General features: G+C 33.0%; 1 protein-coding gene across 4 annotated transcripts in view; it reads right to left on the bottom strand.

Annotated features, from left to right (window-relative positions):
* The window catches only part of CCDC171 (coiled-coil domain containing 171), a 319711-nt gene that overhangs the window by 184710 nt on the left and 107093 nt on the right, over positions 1-27908 (bottom strand). For all 4 annotated transcript variants that reach the window (XM_076008755.1, XM_076008757.1, XM_020289349.2 and 1 more), the window contains 5 exons: positions 20221-20327; positions 18364-18453; positions 17168-17368; positions 14368-14535; positions 12635-12823 (listed from right to left, as the gene is read on the bottom strand). In XM_076008755.1, the coding sequence (XP_075864870.1) occupies positions 12635-12823; positions 14368-14535; positions 17168-17368; positions 18364-18453; positions 20221-20327 (755 nt within the window). The remainder of the gene's footprint in view (positions 1-12634; positions 12824-14367; positions 14536-17167; positions 17369-18363; positions 18454-20220; positions 20328-27908) is intronic.

The following is a 27908-nucleotide window of genomic DNA, read 5'->3' as shown; positions in this document are numbered from 1 at the left end:
GGCTTACGCCATGGCACTCACTCTAGCCTAGGCAACAAAGCGAGACTCTGTCTCAAAAAAAAAAAGAAATTTGAATAATGAGGTCATTTAGAGAAAGAGAAATATTATAATCTTTATTTGCATGGTAAAATGAGGAAAGAACTGTCTTCATTAGGAGAGAACTCTTTGGGGGATATTAAAAATATTTCTCTTTATATTAGTAGTTTAAATTGTATTATGTCTAAAATTTAATATTAATCTTTGGGAGAAGTTTGTGGTGACTGTGTGTCTGACTCAATAGTACTGAACAACTAGAAAAATCAAACAGCATTTCTAAACTTTACATTAATAGGAAGGCCTCAAAGAAGATCAACTTGAAGCAAATCATATAACTTGACTACAAGATTTGGTTGTAAAAGGCTACAGACAGTCTTGATGGGTAGTAGCCAAAAGATGTCAAATTCATAGAAATGTACTATATTGATGAAAATAAATCCTTAGCCAAAACCAATCCTGAATCTGGGGTGAGGTTTCCGAAAGTTGAATAGTTAGTAGATGGCTCAGAGGCACAGACCTGAGGATAAAAGAGTAAAGGAAGTACTTCAGAAGCTACTCTCTGAATGATTCAACTTTTTTAGATGCTTTCTTTTGGGCAGGGGAAAACTGTATGTTAGACATGGTTTTAAATGTTTCTTTAAATGTACTTTATAAAACATACTTTAATTCCTTTTATTTGCTCCAATTCTTCTCTAATGTCTGATCCGCCATAGCTGAGGTGGTACTGTAAGAAATTAAGGAATGGGGAAATAAAGGAATTGTGGCTTGCCCCCAACTACACCTCCACTGATGGCCAAATTATGGCAGCAGTAGTCTATCAATGGGACTATGTCCCAGAGCTCCACACAAAAACCACTGAAGAAGCAAATGGTATCTCACAGCGAGCAGCTAAAAGGAGTAAGAAACTCTGAGAAGCAATAGCTAGGTAGAATACTTGGAAGCAGATGTGAGACAACCCTCTTAAGGGAGGTGAACTTTAAGAAAAAAGAAAACTGACACCTGGGTTGTAGCTACATAAAGCAGGATGACAAGCATGTGGGAAAGTAAAAGCCAGAAAACAAGATAATATGCTCTAAGGAGTCCAAATAATTCAAAATGTTTGAAGAAATGAAAGGAATGATAGAAATTTGAGAAGTAGGTAGATAAGAGATATTAATAATTCAGAGCTTTATGTGATACACTAAGGCAGGGGTCCTCAAACTTTTTAAACAGAGGGGCCAGTTCACTGTCCCTCAGATCATTGCAGAGTGTGCACTGTGGGCCCGGGACATGTCGGCTGCTAAGCAGGACAGGCACCTGCGGCAAAAACACCCGGCTGGCCGGATAAATGTCCTAATGCGGGCGGCATGTGGCCCGTGGGCCGTAGTTTGAGGATGCCTGCACTAAGGAATTTAACTTTATGTGGGAAGCTATAAGAAGCCATAAAATCTTAGAACAGTCACTATTCTTAATAAATTGATAGGAGAATCAGAGACATTAATACAGACTGTTGGGATAACAATGGAGTTATGGGGCTGGGAGTAGAATGAGGGGAGCAAATGGAAATCACAAAGGTTGATTTCACATTCTCTCCAAAATCAATTACCTATTCAATTAGAGAAAAAAAGGAAAATTACAGAAAACTTGAGAAAATAAAAGAGGCAAACTAGCAATAGCTAGGTCAGTGAAAATAAAAGTGAACCTCAGTGTCTCAGGCAGAAGTATATTTTCAACAAAAATTACAACAAAAATTGCATGTGTAGATATAGGTAGAGATAGAGAGATACTATATCCTAAAGTCAGTATCTTAATAATGGAGAAATACCCTAGGCATTCTTACCAAGTTCAGGAGCAGGACAAGGATGCCCACTATCTCTACTAGTATTTACCACTGTATTTCGGCTGTTAATCAGCCAATGAAATTAAGCAACAAAAATAATTAGAGACATAAGAATTGGTAAAGAAGAAGTAAAACTATCTCTATTTGTAGAAAATTTGATATTTCTAGAAGTCTAGAAATATCAAAAGATACAATGATATAATTAAGTCAGGCAGTAAAAAAAATTCAGTAAGTTTGAAATATATAAAATTAACATACAAAAAAAATCAACAGCCTTTTGTTCATAGCAGCATTACTCACAAGGTAGAAAAAACACAAATGCCTATCTGGGCATGAAGAGATAAACAATGTGGTATACCCATATAATAGAATACCATGCAACCATAAAAAGGAATGAAGTACTGATATATGCATGCTACAACATTAATGAACCTTTAAAACATTATGCTGAGGAAAAAACAGACATAAAAGTCCATGTAGGTATCATTCCATTTATACAAAATGTACAGAATAGGAAAATTTATAGAGACAGATATGTGGTTGCCAGGGGCAGGAAGGAAGAAGGAATGAAGAGTGACTGCTTAATAGCAAATGGTTTCTGTTTGGGGTAGTGAAAAAGTTCTGGAGCTAGACAGTGGTGATGGCTGTACAATATAGTGAATGTACTTAATGCCACTGAAGTGTACACTTTAAAATGGTTAAAATGGTAAATGGTAATGGTTTTATATTATGTTCATTCACATCAATATCCTTCATATATACAAACAACAAAAAAGATAAAGGTAGAAAAAACCCCACTCACAATTTCATAATTAGAAAGATAGAATAATTAGGAATAAATTTAGCCTTTAAACATGCAAAATCTATATGAGGAAAAGTTTTACACATAACTGAAAGACAAAATAATACTTCAAATTTCAATGGGCCACCTTGATATCACAAGATGTCAATTCTTCCTTACTAAATTAGGAATCCTACAATCCTACTGAAAAAAAAAGCTTGTTTGTTTTCTAGAGCTAGGTAAGTTAATTTCAACCCTAAAAAAGATGAAAGATGAGATATAGCCCCATCATATATTAAAACACACAACAAAATCTCTAATTAAAACATCATGTTATTTGTGCATAAAGACAAAAAAATGAAATGGAATAGAAAATCTAAAAACAGCTCCAAGAACAAAAAATCTTCAATAATAAACATGGTAATTCAAGGCAGTGAGGGAAAGACAGTCTAAATGGTGTTGAGACAACTGGATGGCCTTTTGGAAAAACTGATAAAATTTGATCTATACTTCACATCTTACACAAGAGTAAATTCCAAATAGACCACAGATCTACATGTAAAAAAATTAAACTACAGAAATAATACATTAGAAGAAAGCAGGGATAAATTACTTAACCTCAGTGTAGAGACAGGATTGCTAAGGCTAAAAATCCAGATGCATAAAAAGAAAAGATCGATTAAAAGAGAAATACACATTGGTAGAAACAATTTGTTCTCAAAATTTCCAATTCACTCCTGTTAGAACCCAGGTCTAAGTGGATATTGAGACCTATTATTATTATTTCTCTATTACAATGGGAAAATCTTGCATATTATAGTGCTTACTGTGTTCTAGGCATGTTCTACATGCTCTACATATATTAATTCTTTTTAGTCCTTACAGCTAGACTACACAGTCAGTACAATTTTACAGACTGAGGTTTAAAGACGTTAAATAGGGCCAGACGTGGTGGCTCATGCCTATAGTCCTAACACTTTAGGAAGCTAAAGTGGTAGGATCATTTGAGCCCAGTAGTTCAAGACCACCCTGAGCAACATAGCAAGACCCTGTCTCTTCAAAAAAAAAGAATTTTTTTAATTAGCCAGGCGTAGTGGTATGCACCTCTAGTCTTAGCTACTCAGGAGGTTGAGGCAGGAGGATCGCTTGTGCCCAGGAGTTTGAGGATGCAGTGAGCATGATGACACCACTGTACTCTAGTCTGGGCGACAAAGCAAGACCCTACCTCAAAATAAATAAATAAAGATGTTAAATAATTTGCCCAAGATCCTTCAGCTATGTTTATCTAATATTATTAACTAACCTTTTTGTCTTTACTAAACCAAGGTTCTCTGCTCAAGTCACAACATCCCCACATGCCTTCTCCTGTAAAGACTTCAACTTCTTCCACTATCCTCAACTTGAGGAAAAAGGAGAGGTTGGTCTGCTCTTTTACTAACCAGCACTAACTCCACCATTACTTTTCACAGTTTAAGTTTAACATATTCTCTAGCACCTCCAGGTCCTTTCTCTTCCATCTTCCCTAACAATATTCAAATTCTAACAATCTTCAGAGCCCATTTCAGGTTCTGTCTATACTATGATACCTTTTACTATTATTCTCATTCATTCTGACCTTGACCACCTCTGAATTAAAGGCCACTTAATTCAAAGCCACTCAGGCATTTAATTTCTACATTGCTACTTATTTCATATGTGTATATCTACTGTCCTTCAAATACAATAGATTTCTACTGTCCTTCAAATACAATATATTTCTAGCTCCAAGAAGTAAGAAATTATTTACTATAGTGTCTGTCACAGTGTTCTATACTATGTGGGCATTTATTATAATAAATATTGAAGGAATTAAATAACCCTTTATAAAATCATCCCTGATTTTGCTTAGCACAGTGTTTTGTCCATAATAGACACTGAATAAATACCCAATGAATGAAAAAAAGCTTTACAATATAAAAGAGAGAGAAGAGAAATATAATCAAAAAAGAGATAATTTCCAAATATAATTTGCAACTTATCAAAATGTCAGAATTCTGGTTTAAATTAATTCTGACTTTCCATAGGGAAATACTTTCAGAGGTATTGCATTATTTACTGTGAATTATTCTTGAAGAACAAAGCCTGTTTGATGGTGAGGCTGGGAACAGCTATAGAGCAAATTTGCCTTTAAAAAAATCCAATGTTCTCCACCCAAGGAGATTAAAGGCCAATATTTTTAAAACAAACATAAGGAACATTGCTTTCATATGGGACAAAAGCAATCCCAGCACTGAAATAACCTGCTTCTTAGTGTGCTTAATTTCAAAAAATAATATTCTCAAATTCTCTCAAAAAACTGCTTTTATCCTAAAAAAATTTTTAAAAATTAAAAATACAGGATGCATATCGTTTACACAGATTTATTGAGCATAACAAAAATACCATGTAATTTCCATTTTCCCTTATTCTGTAATAAATTCAAAGTGCATCCAAAATGGGGAGAAAGGACACCTTCTCTCCTTAATGAATCATGGACTTACTTCCTAAAGTACATGCGCTTTGAGGGACACCTTATTGGCTTACCACACTCCATGAACTTTGAGACTTTGGGCTAGAAATCAGACTCTTCCCCAGAGAGTAAAATGCTTTTTTATCATGTTTGCTTGCTGAGTTCTTGCTCTCTATGTTGGCAAAAATATAAATTGCAAACTGGACATTCAATGACACATAGATATCAAAAGACTTCATTTAAAGTGTCTTATTTTTACAATTTACATATGCTGCCTTTTTTATGAAATGGTAATATTTAAAAATAACAAACAAATTCACCTGTTTTTCTTATGATGTAAATGTTTTTCTGTCAAAAATAAAGGACATTTTGTAGAGAAATTGGAATCCTCAATACATTCCTGATGGGGATATAAATGGTATAGCCACTTTCAAAAACAGTTTGGCAGTTCCTCAAAAAACATAGAATTACCATGCAATCTAGCAATTCCATTATCTGGTCTTCATATTCTCTCTCTCTCTCTCAAGCCCCTAAATAATTTATTTAACTTAAAAACACTATCTTCATTATGTTAATGTAGCATATCAAAAATATGTGCTAAAAATGGTGTGTGTCTATGTTTACTGTTTTGTTTTTAAAGCAATACAAATTATAAATTATCCTTTGGAGAAGCCATACCCTAAAAAGAACAGAGTTCTCTTCACCAGTAGACTGAGAATAAATGTGTCAATACAAGCAAGATGCTTGGTTTGCTGATTGTTAAAAGATATTACCTGAGACTGTTTGGAAATAGTTAGCAGTATTATCTCTAAATTCTGATCTGCCCCATGTCTTTCTTCCAGGCTTTCAGATCCAGGCAACACAGTCCAGGCTAGCTCCAGTCTCCCCTATGAAGCCTTCTCAAACTTTGACCACCTTCTCGTCTAAATTTATAGCATTCCTTTGGTAATTAATACATACAGCCTGTGATAAACTTTATATTTTTAAATTTTACATGTGTCTTCCCAACTAAATTTTACACTTTTTGAGGAAAGAACTATGCATTATATCTCTCGTTAGTATCACAGCATGAAACACAATGTACTATATATCTGGTATATAATACATTAAAGTATTTTTTAATTAATAACTAAATTATGTAAAATTTGTCTTAATAGTCTTACATACAGTAATAGTTTTTCATTATAGTATACTAAAACTCCAGTTTCTCAGAAAAAAATCTCTAAGAGAAGTACAAACTAAGGGAACTATCATTTGTGGATGGCTGACAATGTAGCATTATTTAGCTTTTTCATACATTATCATGTTTATTAAGAATCACTCAGAAATGTGAGCTCAAAAAATATGAAAATGAAATGCCATTAGACCTATTTTCAGATATTGCTTTATATATTAAAATAGTATATATTTCTAAAGGAAACAGTGTTATAGTATAATGCAAAAAGGACCAGAACGATGATAATATATGAAAATAGTCCATAACATTCACTTTGTAATTTCTAAATGCCAACCAATGAGCTAAACATTTGATTATCTCCATTCTAATCCTGTCCCTAGAACGTCCTTACTGCACAAATAAGTAGTATCAGTTGTTTGAACCTTGGTTTCCTCATTTGTAAAACAGAAATAATGCTTACATGACCTATCTCTCACATAGCTGTGTTAGGGCTCAAGTAAGAGAAATGCTATACATGCAAAAGCATTGAAAAACCTATCAAGCATTATGCAAATTCAAATGAAAGCATTGTTATTAACAAAAAAAATTTCTAAAGCAATTATCTGAAAAGTAGTCAGAGGACTTTTCTGAAATTTCATTAGAGGTGCCCACTCATGTGAACTCACACTCCATCAGAACATGGTGTACATGACTGCATTTCTCTGTGAATCATTTCAGGACAGCATGTATACCTTATGGAATTATCACCTCCAACAACATTAACAAGCTCCACTTTATCTCTGAATATTTTTGAAATTCAAAATTATAAAGAAAAAAGTTTCAATATCTAATAACACTTTTACAACTAACCCAGATTTCTTGCCAAATGTACTCTCCATACCATGATAAAAGAGGAATAAAATGCAATATAGTATGATGAACTTGAATTTCTTTGATTTCTGTTCTCCATTCTAAACTCACTTGATTTTACTAAAATGTCAAATAAACCTAAAGTGTTTACAATAAAATTCACATCAAGGGTTACCCTTACTTAACTGATAGTGAAAAACCTTTACTTCTAGAAAGGAAGTTCTTCCAGTAACTGCATCTTTTTCAGATCGAAAAGAAACAAGAACACAAATACTAAGATTACAAAAGAAAAGTTAGTAAATGGAATATAATGTGGCTCTCAGCCCAGATGTGTCAGTAGGCATAAACACTTGATATACATTTACATGATGGCTAAAGTATATTTAAATTCAAGAATAACCCAACCATGTGGCTAGCATACTTTACCTAATGGTAAAAACATACTGTGATACTAAACCCAAGCTGCCTTTTCTACAAATTTCATTTATCTAATAGAATTTACACTAATTGCTATAAAGCTTATACATTAAAAATTCTTGCACATAATTCTATTACATTTTTTTCAGGTAAGAGCAATGAAAATCCAAATATTGTTTTTTATTATTATTTAACTACTTGTCTTTTACTATTTCAAACATTAAACCCAAGACTAATCTATAGATAAGTCATTTGTTTTCCAGTAGATGGCCTCTACTAATGGTTACATTCCTCTGACAACACTATCCTCTACAACCCACAATCCTGTGCAAAAACTGTGGATTTTTCACCTCATGTCCTTAATAATTTTTGAAAAGTTATTAAGTAATATAAAATGAAAATATTTTTGTTTGCATTGTAGTTTTAGGGAGAAAAGAATATATATAGAATTAATCTTAACAAAATTCCTAAAATTAAATTTATAGGTCCTATAACATGTATTATGACAGCAGCTTTACCAAGTATAAAACTAAAATAGTTACTTTGTATTCAATTATATTTGATGAAAATCCAAACGTATATATAAATAAAACAGAATACATGCTAATACATAATATTAGCATACTTTTAGGAATAATGAAAATGATAGCTTCAATTTGTAGACACACTGACCAAAGCCTAGGCTGTTAAAAATTCTCCAGAGAAAAGTCTTCAGTGAGAGCTTCTCCTAAAATATTAACATTTGTGATGACTGAGTCTCTTACTTCAAAATGTAAATTGCTACACCTTCCTATAGATTTGGAATAAAGTGAGTTCAAGACACTGATAGAAAAAGAAGAAAGTTGAAAGATTCACATACCTGATATCAAGACTTACTAAAAGTCTACAGTAATTAATCAGTGTAGTATTTAAAAAGAATTAGACACATAAATAAATGGAATAGACAAAAGAGTCTAAAGATGGACTGACACAAATACAGTGAATTGATTTTTGATAAAAATACAAAGGGAATTCAATGGAGAAAGGACAGTCTTTTCAACAAATAGTACTAGGACAAATGGACATCCATGTGCAAAATAAAATTGAGTTCAATGCATACCTCATCTCTTTATAAAAATCAACTCAAGGCCGGGCGTGGTGGCTCATGCCTGTAATCCTAGCTCTCTGGGAGGCCGAGACGGGCGGATCGCTCAAGGTCAGGAGTTCGAAACCAGCCTGAGCAAGAGCGAGACCTCGTCTCTACTATAAATAGAAAGAAATTAATTGGCCAACTAATATATATAGAAAAAATTAGCCGGGCATGGTGGCGCATGCCTGTAGTCCCAGCTACTCAGGAGGCTGAGGCAGGAGGATCGCTTGAGCCCAGGAGTTTGAGGTTGCTGTGAGCTAGGCTGACGCCACGGCACTCACTCTAGCCTGGGCAACAAGTGAGACTCTGTCTCAAAAAAAAAAAAAAAAAAAAATCAACTCAAAATTGATCACAGACCTAGATTTAAAACCTAAAACTATAAAACATCTAGAAGCAAAAATAGGAGAATATCTTTGTGACCATGCACTCCAGCAGAGTTTCCTAGATGCAATACCAACAGTATAATCCATAAAAGAAAAAATTGTTGAGATGGTTGTCGTCATTAAAATTTGAAATGTTTGCTTTCAAATTCTGCTAAGAGAATGGGAGAAAACTACTGCTAAGAGAATGGGAGAAAATATTTGCAAATCGCATATTTGACAAATGACTTGAATCCAGAATATGTAAACAATTCTCAATTCAACAATAAGAAAACAAACAACCCAATTAAAAACTGGGCAAAGGATGTAAACAGATAATTCATCAGAGAAGATAAACATATGGCAAACAAGCACATAAATAAATGCTCAATTATATTATATATTAGATAAAATATAAATTTACTAAAACCACAATGATATTATCACTACACACCTATAAGAATGACTAACATTAAAAAGGAAAAATGATAAAACTACATGCTGGCACAGAGGCAGGGCAAGCAGAAATCTCTTACATTGTTCATGAGAATACAAAATGGTACAGTGAGAAGCAATTTGATTATTTCTTAACTTAAAAATACACTTACCATATAACCCAGATCAGACTCTTAAGTATTTACCCAAGAGAAATGAAAATTTATGATCACACAAAAACCTTTCCATGAATGTTTAAAACATCTTTACTCATAATTGCCAAAAATATAAAACAACCCAAAGGCCCATCAGCAAGTACCTGGATAAACAAACAGTTGTATGGCCATAACACTCAGCAATAAAAAATGCATTACTGATACATGCAACAACATGAATAAATCTCAAATACATTTTGCTAAAGTCAAAGAAGCCAGACTCAAAAGGCTACATATAGTATGATTCCATTTATATGACATTCTGGAAAGCGCAAACTATACAAATGGACAACAAATCTGTGGTTCTCATATATGGTCAATTGTTTTTACACAAAGGTATTTAATACCAAGGCTATTCAGCTAGGACAGGAATGTGTTGAACAAATGGTGTGGGGACAATAAACGAAGGTGGAAAACTAAACTTCAACCACAACCTAACATCATTCACAAAAATTAATTTGAGATGGTTCACAGACCTAGACATAAAAGCTAGAACTATGAAACTTCCAGAAGAAACAATAGATTATTTTCACAACCTTGAGGTATAGAAAGGTTACTTGGCACATAAAAATAAATAGCCAAAAGATTTTTAAGTTGGACTTTATCCAAATTTTAAAACTTGTGATCATCAAAAGAAACATTAAAAAATGAAAATGCAAGTGAGAGACTGGGAGAAAATATCTGTAATACATATATATGACAAAGAGTATGTCTCATGATATACAAAGAACTCTTAACAAATCAATAATAGAAACAAAAACATCCCAATTTTTTAAATGGGCAAACCCTTGAAGAAATACTTTACAAATGAAGATATACAAATAGCCAATGAGTATATAAAAAGTGTTCAACATCATTAATCACCAAAAAAAGTAAATTAAAACCACAGTGAAATTTCATTTTAAGCCCACTACAATAACTAATTTAAAAAAGACTAATAATACCAAATGCAACAGAGGATGTAGAACAATAGAAACTCTTATTGTTGCTAGTAGGAATATAATGATAACAATAACATTTTTTTAAAAACTTTTGACAGTTTCTTATAAACATATAACTATCACATGCCCTGGCAAATGCACTGTTAGTACTTAACCAAGAGAAATGAAAACATATGTTGACAAAAGAACTGTACAATAATGTTTGTGGCAATTTTATTTACAAAAGCCAAAAACTGGAAACAACCAAAATATTCATCAACCCACAATCTGTCGAACTGTAGTGCAGTTACAAAATGAAATACTGCTCAACCAGAAAGAAGAATGAAATAGTGATACACACAAAATGAATGACATTATTTTCAAAATGTTAATGTTAAGTGATATTAGTCAACCACTAAAGACTAAATACTGAATGATTCTACTTATATGAAATTCAAGAACAGGTAAAAATGAACTTATGATGATAGACATCAAAACAATGGTTACTTATGAGAAGTAAAACAGACTAGAAAGAGGGCATAAGAGAACTTTGTAGGGTAATAATCACATGAGTGTGTTCACACTGATCAAAACAGCAAATTGTAGTTACCAGAGGCTGGAAAGGGTACAGGGGGTAAGAGGAGAGAAGAGAAGTTAGTTAATGGGTGCAAACATACAGTTAGATAGAAGGAATAAGTTCTAGTGTTTGACAGCACAGTAGGGTGACTATAGTTAACAACAATGTATCATATATTTCAAAATAGCTAGAAGAGAAGATTTGGAATGTCCTCAACACAAAGAAATGATAAATATTTGAGGTCATGTATATCCTAAATATCCTGACCTGATCATTACACATTCTATGCATGCATCAAAATATCATAAGTATCTCATAAATATGTACAAATATTATGTATCAATAAAATAATTTTTTAAAAAATATCAAATTATATACTTAAGATTTGTGCATTTTATTATATGTCAATGTTACCTCTAAAAGATTAAAATAAATTGCTTTAAGTCTTTGACTTTAGTATTACAAAATGCAGAGCATATCATCACATAAAATGAACAAATGACTACTCTTAGAGAATGGATTTATTAATTCATTTAAATTCATATAGCAAAGTATAAGTTTCTATAGCACCCTTAAGTTTGGAAATATAGAGTGGCTTGATTTTCATACTCTGAAACCAGTTACTGGCAAACAAACAAATATATATATATGGTCTGAGGTTTTTTTTAAAATTAGATTTGCTAATATAACTCTGAATGGAACAAATAAAGAGGTTAAATACTGAATCAACCATGGGAAAAGTAAAATTTTCTGGTTCCTAAGTATCCTATCATGAGAACAAAAAAACTCAGTACCAAAAAACTCTACACTATCATTATGTTACTCCTGATTTGGTGGTGATAACAGTTAACAATATAAATAATGCTGACAATAATTTGTGTAGGAAAAGATGTGGTTATATTAATTACCCATAACATCTATTCTCAATCAAATATCACAGTCAATATCTTTGCTACAGGACCTACAACTCTTGTCCTTATATAATGTTAATAGGTATAACAAATTTTAACCCAAAATGAATTAAAATGATGGTTCACATAGGAACCCCCACAAATGGAGTAAACTGGATAAAAAAAATACTCTAAAATGACAATGTTTTACCAAATCTTTTAACCTTTTATTTTAAAAAATAAACAAAGGAAATACAATTTTAGCATTTAATTAATTGATCAATGCATTTGGGAATGTTTTGACCAGAAACCCACATATTTCCAAACTTAAATAAAAGACAATCCTTAACATGTGTGTACGCGTGCACACACATACAGAAACCTATCTGCGTGTATGTGTGTCTGCATGATCATACTATGTGTGCCTAAACAAGTTTTATGAGGTTCTCAAAAAGTTTTAAATTGATTTGGCATTATTATTAAAACACTTTAAGTGGTTACATCGGGTGACCTATTTATAAAGCTTTGTAGAGGCAGCATACCTGTGCCCGCTTCTGTACCTCTAGGAGGAGTTCAGAATACTGCAGCTCCAGTTCCTTCTTTTGTTTGTGCCAGCAACTCTCTTGGGCTTTGATCTGCTCTGCCACTTTGTTAAATGTGTCTTCCTGGGTCTGCTGAAGCTCCCTCATTGTGTCAGACTTGTTTTTACAGATATACTCTAGATGGCTTATCTATATGGGAAATGCAAAAGAGAATAAGATATCCTCAAAAACCATTTCTTTACATCATCTCCCCCCACAAAATACCCCAAATTTTCTAGTATATTTTATTCCTTAAGATCATACAAAAAGTTTAAGCTAAAATATAAATAAAATTAAAAAACAGGAATTAGCAAAGTAAATTACCATATTTTAGCAGAATATGGTGTCATTTTTATACTTATATTAAGTTACTCATTCTAGTAACTCTCTGTTTTACTGAGAAGATTAAGAAAGATATTCTTACTTCTGAAACCAAAGCTCAAGCTATTCAGATATCTCAACAAGAAAAGAAACATTTAAATAAGATCCACAAATCCACAAACATTTTACATATAATGAGCAGAAAGTTCCAATCGTTTTTTATTTCACACTCAAACACTAGAAACAAAATCCTCATCTTCTAAAATGTGTGACAATTAATGATGTTTTGAAACAATGAAATTATTAAAAACATAATACTATCTCAGAGGGTTAAAACTCAATTTTAATTATCTGTAATTTTTAAACCCATTATACACACATTCACAATCATGAACAACATCTGTGTTTCACACAATTTATTCCCTCATTTCTCAATCCTACTTCTCAGTGCCTATGGTTGCTTTTGCCAATAGACCAACATAAAATGCTCAAAAATAAGAAATATCACCCTGAAATTGGGCCGATATGCTATTTTATTATTTCAACATATTTCTTTTTTAAACTTATAAACAGTTTTTCTCTTCTTATCCTTTAAGAGCAAATGTCACTGCAACTAAGACCTGGAAACCAAACAACATACACAGTTCTGACCAGTTCAATGGACCAATAAGATAAGATAAGAATCAATATCTTTAATGGTGGCATAAGTTGATCTGCTAATGTTTAATTTCCTATAACCAAAAGCAGGTTGTTAATTTTTTTTAAAGACTGAATTCCTACATTTGCAAAATGGTAAAGTGACCATAAAAGCCTATAGCTTCCTCTAAGAAAATATATTTATTACATTCTAAAGCATGGAATGGGTTTTCTAACATACACTTTGTTATATTTCAAGAAACAAGTCATAAGCATATAGTTTAAAATTTTTAAGTGCTTTTAAAATAACACCTTATATTTCCTAAGCAAAGAATTTTAGGATCATGTTTTTGAATAACTGTATCCTGTTTCTATTTTATGCTAACATAAAGAGTTGGTTTATTAATGTAAATGACTAAGTTCTTTGAATTGCTTCATCAGTAAGATTAATTTATTTTCTTTTAATTAGGTCCCTGTGGCTAATACTGGCTAGTAGTATTAGCATGTCCTGCACAGAAAGTGGAGCTTAGAGACTTCATACAGACTTCAGTCACATTTACATGCCCACAGCAATGGCATCAAACTGAGTTGTAGACAAGCCATAATTAATGGTATTGAATTATTAACATCCAAATTCTTTTTGAAATAAGATGAATGTCAGCCCCTCTTAATGATACTGTGATGTGGACAAATGTCACTGAATTTAATAGAGGTATCTGGTGCCTGAGGACAGTTACCTTCTCATTAGCCCTGTTGAGGTCTGCGATCAGGGCATCAACATTCTCCTGCAAGACTGCACAAAGCTCAGACCAAGAGAATTTATCCAGCATGCCTTCTGGTTGTTTTATGAGCACACAGCCTGCTACCAAATGCTGATATAAGGTGTGAAGGAAGGTTAGCTTCTCCTGCAGGAAAAAAAAATTAATTCCTATATACAAACATTGTAAGAAGTAAAACACATAATACAAATGATGAAGAATTTATTTCAAAAACCTGGAAATGAATTAAAATACTCAAGTCTCAGAATATTTTGATGGCTTTTTTTTTAACTTTCAAAACCAAGCATCAGATAGAACACTTGGAATTGTTTACACTCAATATTCAAAACCAAGGCCAAAAGACCAAGATTCTGCCCCAGCTCTGCTGCTGCTGAGACTGTGATCTGAGTAAGCACCTGTTCAGGCCTAAGCTTCCTTAGCTATAATGCAAGGCATCTGGACTGGACTAGCTGTTTATAAGCCTGTCTAACTGGAAGTCAGGATGCTAATTCTATAATTTCATATTTTCACTTGCCAAAACAGATTAAGTCCAAAACAATACAGAGAGAAGAGTATTATTCAACTCTGATGAAGAAAAAGTTATACCAATACCTGTACTTTACATGTACACAATAACTCAGCTTTTTTCCTCCTCCAGAGATTCCAGTGTACTTACCACTTATAGGAAATCTATCCCAAGCCCCTTAGGCGAAATAGACAGTGATATGAAAGATATGGAAGATGGGTTCATTTGTTTCCCCCACTTATAAGTTCATATGGTTTTTGGCACTCTGGGCATTTGTAGGTGTTTAAATATTACAAAGTAACAGAAAAAAAAACGTATATAGCTACTCAAGACACACTTTCAAAAATGTCCAATTAGAAATATGTTTTTTTAAAAAGTCCTTTAAAATTATATTACCATTATAGTAATTAAACTAACCATTGCTGAATGACTAGAAACTCTTACTAAGCTGCAGAATTCAATATAAAGCTGATCCCATCTTGAACACAGAAGGAGGGTTTACTTACTATAATGTCAAATAGCTTTCTTTATAAGGTATTTCATCTATAAAGTCCCAAAGCATGAAACTCAAAGACAAGGTAATTGTGAAGCTGCAAGATGAATATTTCATGTAGATAAAGTAATTTCCCTCAAGATTTTTTAATAGATCAGCAGAAAAAGAAAATTTTAAATGGAGAAAAATTAAGAGGAAAAAAGGAAATTCTATCATAGATTTAAAGGACTAAATATAGTATATGTAAAGGTTTTATAATTAGAAGTTGTAGTGAAAGTTTTCTTGCATATATCACAATACATATTTTTAAATCACCCTATATGCCACCTTAGTTTTCCAAATATAATAATTTAAAAACCAAAATGTTTTAAACTGTAGTTACAATGACAAACTTAAGAAATCAGAAGATTTTTTCATAAATGTACTATGCCTTCTCCTTTTGTGAGCAGTTAAAAATGACTTTTGCATTTTTGAATTGGGTCAAAATGTTTAAAAATCGTATTAAATAGAACTAAACAAATGTAATACTCAAACACAAAAAACTTCCTCCACATTTTGCCAAGTGATCACCTTCATCCTCAAGGAAGTTCATCCTCAAGGATAATTCATTCTGTCGCCAGTATGTCCTTTTTGCTTGGGCTGTGATAAACCAAGCATGATAATCATCCATTTGGCGTGAAAAGAGAATTTCAAGATCCAAAATCAATTCACACATGTTGAACCCAACCACAATGCTGTAGACATGCTGACTTTACAATACAGTCAGGCTTCCAGTTTCCTTTACTTTAATCATTATCTGATGTGTAAAACAATTCCAACCCCTTCATGTGGACACAATTTAAATCCCAGACTGTAAAAAGAGTGGAAAGAATGTTTCCTTTTTACTCTCTTGGCATTCATGTTTATATCTGTTGGGGTAATGAACTCAATATGCAGGATGACTTAGATAAACTATTTATACTAGCTAGACTAGCTCTATATCCCATGGGTAAAAAAATATATAAGACAACAATTCCATCCACACAGGCTTATACAGAACACGAAATTTTTGCCATAATATTTTAAGAAGTCATTAATAAATAATAATGGTACAGATACAGGCTGCTGTCAAAAAAAAAAATAAAAAAAAATAAATAAATAATAATGGACAGGCAACTCTCCAAGGTATGCAAATGAAAGGTTTTAATTTTGTAGGACTTTTATTTTCTAAATTTTTATTAATATCCTATAATTTCACAGAGTAAAGAGACTGTTAAAGTAGATATCATTCCTGTTTTACAAATAAGGAAACTAAGATGTGCAGAGACCAAGCTGTGTGGCTTGTCCACAGCCACACCATTTGTAAATATTATAGAAGTACCAGGATCCAAGACCTGGTCTGTCTGATTACAAATAACATATTCTTCCTACCATAACAAACTAATGAACCACTGAACTAAAAATAATTTTGTCACTGGCATACAAGTAAACCTTGAAGTGACTCTTAGTAGCAAAGCTGCTTGAGATGTGACGATCTAAATACCCAAAGAAAATTAGTTGCACAAGTGATAGAAGGGTTGAACCATTATTTCTCACACAGAAGGATGACACAGAGTAACGGAGTGACTGATATTGCAGCTGTTGTGAACATTTCAAAATACTCAGCTCAGAACAATTTTTTAGTTAAATACGAGTAAAAATAGTCACTTGATGTATGTAAATGTATAAAACTAAGATGAGTGAAAGGCCTTTCCTGACAGTCATCTAGTCTCAGGTAATACCTCAGTATCCTTTTGGAAAGCCTGGGATAGCTTCTGTAGTTCACTTTCAGATTGGGCTGCTTGTGTCTTTTCTTTCTCCCAACAGTGCAGCACATTTTGTAGTTCCACTTTTAAAGTGCTTATTAAAGCCTCTCGATCTGCACATTTAGTACGTAAATGACTTAATTCTTTATTGCCATCAGCCAGTTTATCCTGAAGTTCCTGTCACAGATACCAAATGAAGAGATTGTGGGAAGGCCAGCCAATAAGGGATCAGGGGGCACAAATAGAAAATACATAACGAAAACTTTCAAAGCTTTAAAACAAAAGAATCACAAAGTCAAGCATGTGCTTATAATGCTAAACATTAAGGTATTTTACTGAATGTATTTTTTAAGTATAATTTCTTAGCTTAAAAATCAGAAAATTTGTCATGTTTGAACATTTACACAAAATGCTAATAGCTTATTCCAGAATGCTCTTTGAAGGGAGTTTCCTTTCAACCCATTATAAAAAATAACTTAGTAGTTAAAATTTTTAAATAACATTTTAAAAATAAAGTTCTTACATTTAAGATAAGAACAGTTACTTTCCAGTGACATTCCGAATGCTTATAAAAATCTCAAATATGTGGCATAAAATTCTGCTATTTATTCCTAAACTATTTATGCCTTAACCTTAACAAATTCTAGTGAAGTGTGTCCATGACAAACTCAACATGAACCAACACGATCTCCAACAATACTGAGCAACTTTTGAGATTTGCCTCAGTATAATTTTGCAAAGATGTAGTACATAAAACTAGCACAGAAAATAAAATAAACTGTTGTCCTGGACCTTAGCCAGGTGTGGTATAAGCCTATTACCAGACAATGACTCCACCCTTAAATGATGAAAACTGACTCCTAATATGTATGTGCTTATGTAAAATACATTTAATACATATCCAAGGAGGGACATTAAATCTGAAATCATTTTTGAATCTATGGTACTATAATTAAATCTGGGAAATGAATTTTCCTTTAACCAAAACAATTTCTAATTAAGTTTTAATCTGTTTAAATGAAAAAACATTCTTGTTACTTTGACATTAAAATTGTGCCCAAATATACTTAAAAGGTAGAAACATCTATTTTCAGATATCACTACCTAAAAAAATACTCTAATTATATTTGTTTCTTAATATAAAAGGAAAAAGTTATTCTAAATCATAATACCTTTATATTTTTAGTGTGAGATTCTATCTTCTGTTTGGTAGAAACAAGTTCATTAGATGCCTTTTCCTTAGCATCATTCATGCTGCTTAGCTGATGAAAGAAAATATAAGTAACTTTTTTACATTTTTCAAGGATGGGTAATTCAAAAGCTAATCTTTAGATGCTTTTTATGCAATTACTTAAATACAAGTTTTTGAATAATAATTAAAAGTCTTAAAAACATTATTTCTTTTGGGTAAATGCTATATGGTTTCTGTCACAAGCTTATATTGCTAAAAACAAAAGAAAGCATTCAAGCTTAAACTATCAGTGATGTTATTGTATTTTTCCTACATGTCTGGATAAAAGATTTCATTCTTACTGTAAACAAATATAACTTTATTCTTAAAATCCTACTGGACCAAAATGCCAGAAGCAGTGGCATCTATAAGGAAAGAAAAAAGAACAGAGCAGTAGACTGTTCTTTCTATACATCATGAGGGTATTCGCTGGTCTCTCACTCCATATGACAACTTCAGGGTCGGTCACATGCAGTCCTACTGGGAAGGCTTGTGGCAGGTCATCAGTTGGTCCTGCACCGCTTGTGATTTATTTTCTTTGACAGTTCATTCTTCTTTCTGTCAGACTGCTCTTTTTGCTTTCTTTGCAGCCACCCCCTTGGTCTCCCCACTGCTGTCTCTGGCACTGGTTCACAACAAAGCACATTACTAAGCCAAAGCCTGCTGAGTCGACTTTTCAACTGTGCTGAGGATCATGTGACATTCATCCTCCCAAATAACAATTCGCTGTGGGTAATATGTTCATAGTTACCCTGCAGCTTCCAGACCTAGGCCTCAGAAGAGTTTCATAAACTACTAACAATACGGGTTTGTCTTGTCTCACTGGGAAAGACTTAGCAATATTTATTCTTCATAGAAATTTAATTATTTCAATGGTCACTTTCTTTTATGCCTTTAGAACAATTATGAAGATATTAAGACGACTCACTTTTCCTTCTTTGTTCATCTTAGCAAGCTAAAAGAAAATAAGCCTCATCTGAAATGTGAAATGTAACCGTTTTATGGCCTTTGTAATATATGAAAGAAAGAGATAAACAGAGGATAAACACTAAATTCCATGCTATGTTACTTGTCTTTGGCGCAAGCTGTTTGTTTTGCTAACTAATTGTATTTAATGTAATTACTTCATATGCTAATTTGACAAGATGTAACTAGACAAACTCTTCAATTTTTAAAGCATGAATTCATAAAACATTTTAATACCCAAGAAAATTATCAACTCACATATTAAACAATACAAATGAGATGATAAATAGAAGCATGAGCTTTTTCAATCAGCAAACTAAAAGCTTCCAGGCTACATCAAACAGATATTTGTTTTTTAAAACTCCTAACAACACTTTACTCCCTTTAGAGAATAAAAACTAATTTCTCTCTTTTTATTAAGGCTTCCACAGTTGTAGAAATCCTAACCTATAACACTGACAAAACCTAAATTCCCACTAGCTATTCCAAATGTCATAAAAACACATTAACATTTAAATACAACACATATTAACTTAAATGACTTGCACAGCATTTTCATGAAATTAAAACAGATACATTATGAAGACCAAGAAGTGACAGTCTTTATAACTATGAAAATAATAGTGGGATTGAAGAGTTACAAAACATAAGTGAGACATGACTTTAGGCCACACTTAAAGAAAGAACAGTGACAGACAATTTATTATTTTTTTATATCTGTGAAGCTGTCAGTTCAACATTCCCAATCTTTTTGACCTTTGTAACAAGCAAGAAATACGTACTGGTACAGGCCGAAGGCTATATTTGTGGAGCCAAACAGTGCAAGTGTTACCTCATTAGATGCATCTTCCAGCTTGTTCTGGTAATCTGTCAAGGTACGCCTCAAAGTCTCAAGGACAACAGAGAAGCTGGGAGGTTTATCTTTGTCCTTGTGGATGCCTAGAAAAAAATATAGGATGAAAATATACCCTTAAAGCCACAAAGGGACAAAAGCTAACCAAACAGAAACAGAGATATATTACAATTAGATGGAGCTAAAATGATATTATGAAACATTAAGCAGAATCTTATTCTCCATGTATACTGCTATATGGCCAAGTATTAATAGCCTTTCTAAACAAGTGGCCAAATTAAAGTTCATAATATATCAAGTTCAAATTTATGGCTACTTGCTAGTAATATTTTTTAATATCTCCTAAGTACTACAGTGTTTGTACATACCTGTTATCCAACAATTAAATAAAGGTATACTCTACACTAACATTGTTTTGAGGAGTTATACACACTTATTTTGGCCCTTGTGTTTCTGATCAGTCAGGCCTTTTATGATGTATATTTTGCTTAAATAATAATTTCTGAACCCAAGAGAATATAATTTTCTGTTATACTTGGACATATTCTTCAATCCTTAAAATTCTCAAGTTACAAGATGAAATAAACAATAAAATGCTATTATCTACATAGCCTACATCATGTTTCAATTAAAACCTCAAAACTGATACTCACTGAAAAAATATGAGCACTTCCGTATTATGCCCTCAAACTACTTAAATATAGATGGGCCATAAATTAAGTTAGTTGAGCTAATCAAGCTCACATGATCAAATGTAGTTCCAAATATTAACCCAAAATAATAAAAAATAGAATTTCAAAAACCACTTTAAGTTGATTGATTACTACACTATTCTTTAAGTGCTACAAAATGAGTAGCAATTTTAGTTTTAAAACATTCATATTAGGCCGGGCACGGTGGCTCACGCCTGTAATCCTAGCACTCTGGGAGGCCCACGCAGAAGGATGGTTCAAGGTCAGGAGTTCGAAACCAGCCTGAGCAAGAGCAAGATCCCATCTCTACTAAAAATAGAAAGAAATTAATTGGCCAACTAAAAATATATAGAAAAAATTAGCCAGGCATGGTGGCGCATGCCTGTAGTCCCAGCAACTCAGGAGGCTGAGGCAGGATTGCTTGAGCCCAGGAGTTTGAGGTTGCTGTGAGCTAGGCTGACGCCATGGCACTCTAGCCCTGGCAACAGTATAAGACTCTGTCTCAAAAAAAAAAATTCATATTAAAAATATCTTTCTTTTCCAATTATAAGTTCTCCTCATATTTTATAATCTAAATATTTCAATATACAAGAAAAAATTTTCAACAAAGATAATTTTTAAAAGAAGCATTCATAATGTATTTCCTATTATTCATGCTTCATTAATTCAACTAACTTATTGAATTTCTTCCATATACTAATCTTAGGCTTTAGGCATACTGAGATAAATAAGATTGGTGTAGCCTCTATCCTTATAGAATTTACATTCTAATAAGAGGGTGAGAGATAGTAAATAAATAATTACATGAGATCATTCATTCATTCCTCAAATATTCAATTACTGAAACTTGTGGATGAGAGAAGACAGTAATAAGGGAAAGGAAGAAGGAAATGGAAAAAATTCCTAGTTAATGACAGAACTTTATTCACCTCAGCATACTGGTGATTTTTAGTGTTTTAATCTTGGGAAAAATGCTATTAATAAGTTTATGACATTTATCAAGGCATAATTTAAACACCAACTTAAGTATGGGTACAACTTAGATTTTCTTAAACACAAGAAGAATATTTAACCTCAAAACCAATATGAAAATAATACATATCCTAGCTAGGAAAAAAAATACACTGCTCTGAGTCATGATAATAGAGGAGACAGTACTCTTTGTAATGACTATGAGTTGGAAAGACAACTCATTAAAAATTTTATTAAAGGTCTTACCAATATATTTTTTTTAAATTTTTCTCTTGCACAAGATAAAAAATGTAATGTATAATTCTTTTCTTTTGCTACTACACAAGTAGGCCATGAATAAATCATTCAAGGACACTCGGGAAATCTGCGTTTTTACAATAAGGGAGAAAACTTCCTTTTAGAAATTCAGAAGAATCAAATCATCTAAATATGAGTGCTGAGGAGTAAGGGGACAAAATGCCCTCTCCTACTGACCCATCCGTATTCTTATATTCTACATAAAATAAAGTTTTCTTGCCTGAAAATGTTTAAACAATAAAGTTCAGTTGAAGTACAAAGTATCTCTGCTATGGTTTGAATGTGTTCCCCAAAGTTCATGTATTAGAAACTTAATCCCCAAAGCAACAGTTTTGAGAAGTGGGATCTTTAAGAGGTGATTAGGTCATGAGAGCTCTGCCCTATGAACGGATTAATGTCATCACGAGAGTGGGTTCATTATCTCCGGTGTGGGCTTGGTAGAAAAATCAGTTTGGCCCCCACTTGCTCTCTTACGCTCTTAACCTTCTAACTTCCACTATGGGATGATACAGCATGAGATCCCTTGCCAGATGTGAGCCCCTCAATCTCAGATGCCCCAGCCTCTAGAACTGTAAGAAATAAATCTCTTTTCTTTATAAGTTGTTCAACTTCAAGCTATTCTGTTACAGCAGCATAAAATGAGCTACAACAATGTCTCACCCACATTCATTATAAAAAGAAACTTACTGGCCCTTTAACATGACCAGTAAGTATTAATGCTTACAAATGAAAAGAAAGGGTCACTCTGGAACAAGGACCCTAATAAGTGATTTGATTTAAACTAATCTGTACTATGGCCTGATTAGATTATTGAAGCTAATAAAAGCACAATGGATTATTAAAGCTATTCTATCAGAGGAAAGTTAAAAACTCATAGATAGATAAGATATGAACAGTGGTCATAATTAGCTTTTTCCAAAGCCAAATTTAAAAAAAAAAAGTCAAATTCCAAATGAAGAACAGAATACATTAGGAACACTTTATACTACAGTAACATCAACTCAAAATCTTCTGAGGTTCTCTCTCCCTCTCCCTATACATATGTGTCTCTCTACACGGGTGCCAATCTATACTTTCACATCACCACTTCCTGTCTCCCTATCTCAATCTCTTCCTCTCACTTTTAAGTAGATTTCAACCCTGGCTGTACTTCAGCAAATCTTTTCTTGAATTAGTACCCCACAGGAGGGTGTGGAGTAGAAAAAAAGGTTCCAAGCACTCTATTTATTAATAAATGTTTCCTTTTAGACAATCTCAAAAACTAAATGTTTTTTCATGACTCATAAATCACTGTATTTCAAACTGGTGTTATTACCTCAATAGTTCCACAGTAAAAACAGTAAGTTGTAATGAATAAGGTAAATCTATCTCCTCTACTTTTTCAACCATCTTTTTCCTCTTATCTATTTTAGTTTCCTGCAAGACCTCAAAAGGGATGAATTAGTAAGAAATAATGAAGAGAGAATATAAGACAAAAGACTGAGTTTTTTTAAGCTATCTATATAGAACATGAGCAGTCACATTCATCCTCAGAACAGAACTCTGTTGTTCAATGTTTATTTTTGACCATGTATAATAGTAGAAAACATGAAACAATATTCCAATGACTTTTATTTTCACCTGATAAAATCCAAACACTTAATATATAATGTATTGATAACTAAGAAAATTCCTTTTTCATTCTAAAAGCACTAAACATAAACATATTCTGTTGGCAGTTATACTTTTCAAACTCAGACTACATTCTGTATATTAACTTGTCTAAGTCACCAAGGTTATAAACAAACATCTTCATTATCTTACAAGCATTGGTTCCCATTTTGGAAAGTATTTAAGGAAAATGGCTCATAACTTTTCTAACATATGGAAAGTATTTACCATGTTAAGTCCTATATTACTGAGGGAAGCCCCAGCCTCCCTGATGAGCTCTATTTGGCTTGATAAGCTCCATGAGACTAGAAGGCCAAGAATAACTGTAGGAAATGGTGCCATCAAACTGGATTCCCTGAATTTGATGGGAGTGATGGGATCTCGGTTACACAGACCAAGTGGGAGCCATTAACTTCCAGAAACAAAGTGGACATGGTTACCATAATGGGCAGTGGAGTCAAAGCAATAAACAAAATGGTTTGGCCTGTAGAAATCACTGGCCTTAGCTAACTGATCATGATGTTCCTAGAATTAAAATAGATGGGTAGTCACTTAAATCTTATCCAATTCGTATAAGTAGGAAAGTTCTAGGTCTGATTATCAAGAGTAGAACTTAAATCAACACAAAAGAGAGTAATAGCCCTCAACCACTTCTTAAAGTTGAGCTAGTTCATAGACTCAGTCTCTCTTAATAAAAAGGATAGGTCTCCTTTAGGTACCCTGACATATTGCCAAAAATTATACTGTAAATCTTCCTCCTACCCTTACTCAAAGAAACATGAGACAATTTACCAGGGTTACTATGCACTGGGAAAGGGAAATTAACCACATTTATCAGGGATAACTGGACATTGGATTTGAATTCACACTAATTCAGGGAGACCTAAAATGCTATTGTGATTCAATAGTCATAGTAGGAGCTTACAGAGGTCAGGCAATCAACTAAGATCTCTATCCAGTGGGTCCAATAGTTACCTGAACCCACCTATAGTTATTTCCCCAGTTTGGAATGCATAGTTAGAAAAGACGAATGCAATAGCTGGTACAATGTCCACATTGGTTAGCTGAGCCATGGAGTGAGGGATATTATAATACAAAGGAAAACCAAGCAGAAAAAGCCAAGAGAAAATCACTAGAACTTTTACCTACCAAAATAGTAATCAAAAGTAATGCCACACTCCTGAAAAGATTGTAGAGACTAATGCTTCTTTAAAGGATTAAAAGAAAAATAAAATACCTAGAAATATATTTAACCAAAGAGATGAAAGATCTCTACAAGGAAAACCACAAAACACTGAAGAAGGAAATTATAGATGACACAAACAAGTGAAAAAACACCCCATGCTCATGGATCAGAAAAATTAGTATCGTTAAAATGACCATACTACCCAAAGCAATCTACAGATTCAATAAAACCTCTATCAAAAGATCAATGTCATTTTTCACAGAATTAGAAAAAAAAATCCTAAAATTCATATGGAACCAAAAAAGAGCCTGAATAAACAAAGCAATCCCAAGCAAAAACAACAAAGCTAGAAGTATCACATTACTTGACCTGAAGTTATACTACAAGGGTATAGTAACCAAAACAGCGTAGCACTGGCATAAAAATAGACAAATGGATCAATAGCACAGAATAGAGAACTCAGAAATAAAGCCACATGTCTACAGTCAACTGATCTTTGACAAAGTTAACAAAAAAATACACTGGGAAAAGGACACCTTTTTAGTAAATCACCCTGGGAAAACTGAATAGTCATACAGAAGAATGAAATTGGGCTCCTATCTCTCACCATATACAAAAATCAACTCAAAATGGATTAAAGATTTAAATTTAAGACCTGAAACCATAAAAACACTAGAAGAAAACCTAGGGAAAACTTCCGGACATTGGTTTAAGCAAGGAATTCATGACTAGGACCTCAAAAGCACAGGCAATAAAAATGAAAACAGACAAATGGAACTCAAACTAAAAAGCTTCTTCACAACAAAAGAAATAATCAACAGAGTGAACAAAGAACCTACAGAATGAGAGAAAATATTTGCAAACTATACATCCAACAGGAGACTGATATCCAGAATTTACATGGAACTCAAACAACTCAACAATAACAAAAAAATCCAAATAACCCCATTAAAAAGTGGCCAGAGCACATGAATAGACATTTCTCAAAAGAAGACATACAAACTGTCAACAAGATATGAAAAAAATGTTCAATATCAATAATCATCAGAGAAATGCAAATAAAAACCACAGTGAGATATCATCTTACACTCATCAGAATAGCAATTAAAAAGTGGAAAAATAGGCCAGGCACAGTGGCACACACCTGTAATCCCAGCACTTTGGAAGGCCAAGGCAGGAGGGTTGCTTGAGGCCACGAGTTTGAAACCAGCCTGGGCAACATAGTGAGACTCTGTCTCTACAAAAAAAAAAAAAAAATTTTTTTTAAATTAGCTAGGTGTAGTAGCATGTGCCTGTAGTCTTGGCTACTTGGGAGACTGAAGTGGAAGGATTGCTTGAGCCCAGGAGTTCAAGGTTGCAGTGAGCTATGATCACACTACTGCACTCCAGCCTGAGCAACAGAGAGAGACCATGTCTCATAAAAAAAAAAAAAAAAAAGTGAAAACATAACATATTGGCAAGGTTGCAGAGAAAAGGGTATGCTTATACACTGTTGGTGGGAATGTTTATTAGCACAACCTCTATGGAAAACAGTATGAAGATTTTGCAAAGAAAATAGAACTACCATTTAAATCCAGCAATTCTGCTACTGGGTATTTACCCAAAGGAACAGAAATCATTATATAAAAAAGATACTTGCACTCATATGTCTATCACAGCACTATTCATGATAGCAAAGATATGGAATCAACCTAAGTGTCCATCAATGGATGACTGAATAAAGAAAATGTGATGTATATATGTACATATACACACAATCATATATAAGATATACAATCAATTACTGGATGAATTTGAAGGAAAAGATCATAGGAGGATTTTGTTTTAAAAAAAAAACTTTTATTGAGGTTTTACTTGGTAGAAAAAAAATATATGTTCATTATTCAGATTTTTGTTCTTCTTATAGGTGACATTGTGCTTTTCCCTTATGGTTATAATTTTAAAATTTTTCAGAATATATTTAAATAGAGGTCTTATCTGGTTATTTTCTCCTCAAAAACAATGATCCTATCCTGCATGCTAGAATCTTTTTTATCTCAAAGAAATACTTTAAAATTATGTCTTGCATTATTACATCAGTTTCATTTATTCTGGACTCTGTCTTAGATATACCATCTTTACATTGGTACTCCATATTATCATCTTTTCCCTTTCTTTCCTTAATTTACCTTTGTTTTAACACTTCGTTATTTTCCTCTGCATTTTATCTGTGTTCTTTTTCTCTATATTTTGTCCTCCAATTTACCAATCTCATTTTGCGCAGTGTCAATTCTGTCATAGCTTCTCACAAATTTTAAATCTACTATCCTATTTTTAGTTTCCTTAGAATTCTTCCTTCTCTTACTTTTTGACCTTTTAATCTTATGTTGAGTTTTCTATTTCAGCCTATTCTCTCCTTATGAATCCCATTTGATAAACATAATTTCTTTTTTGCATCTGAATTTTATTCTGATTTCCACATTAAACCATTTCACCACTTCGTTCTAAGTATTTCAGATACTGTTCCTTTCTCCTTGTTTTGTGATGTTTAGTTTTTCACAAGTTCTATTTAGATAGTTTTCAAAGCATCTAAAGATTGGGAGTATCATCTTCCAATCTACTGCCTAAACTTCTGGCCACTCTATGAGATAGATTAAAGGGGAAATTTTATCTCTAGTATGAACTGCTACCAAGGTGCTTTCTTTCCTGATCCCTATAAGGAATGCAAAGGAGACTTCTTGGAACTTTACCTTTAGTCCCTGGGTCATTCCTGGCTGGCTGTATTCTGGGAGTTACAAGGAGATGGGATAGGAGCTTAGAGAAAAGATGAGGAAAATACTCTACCTCAGAAGTAGCACTCACATAGTAGAAAGATAGTTTCCCGATTTTAG

The sequence above is a fragment of the Microcebus murinus genome, chromosome 12 (assembly GCF_040939455.1).
Source record: "Microcebus murinus isolate Inina chromosome 12, M.murinus_Inina_mat1.0, whole genome shotgun sequence".
NCBI lineage: Eukaryota > Metazoa > Chordata > Mammalia > Primates > Cheirogaleidae > Microcebus > Microcebus murinus.
This window is presented reverse-complemented; position numbering and strand designations above follow the sequence as displayed.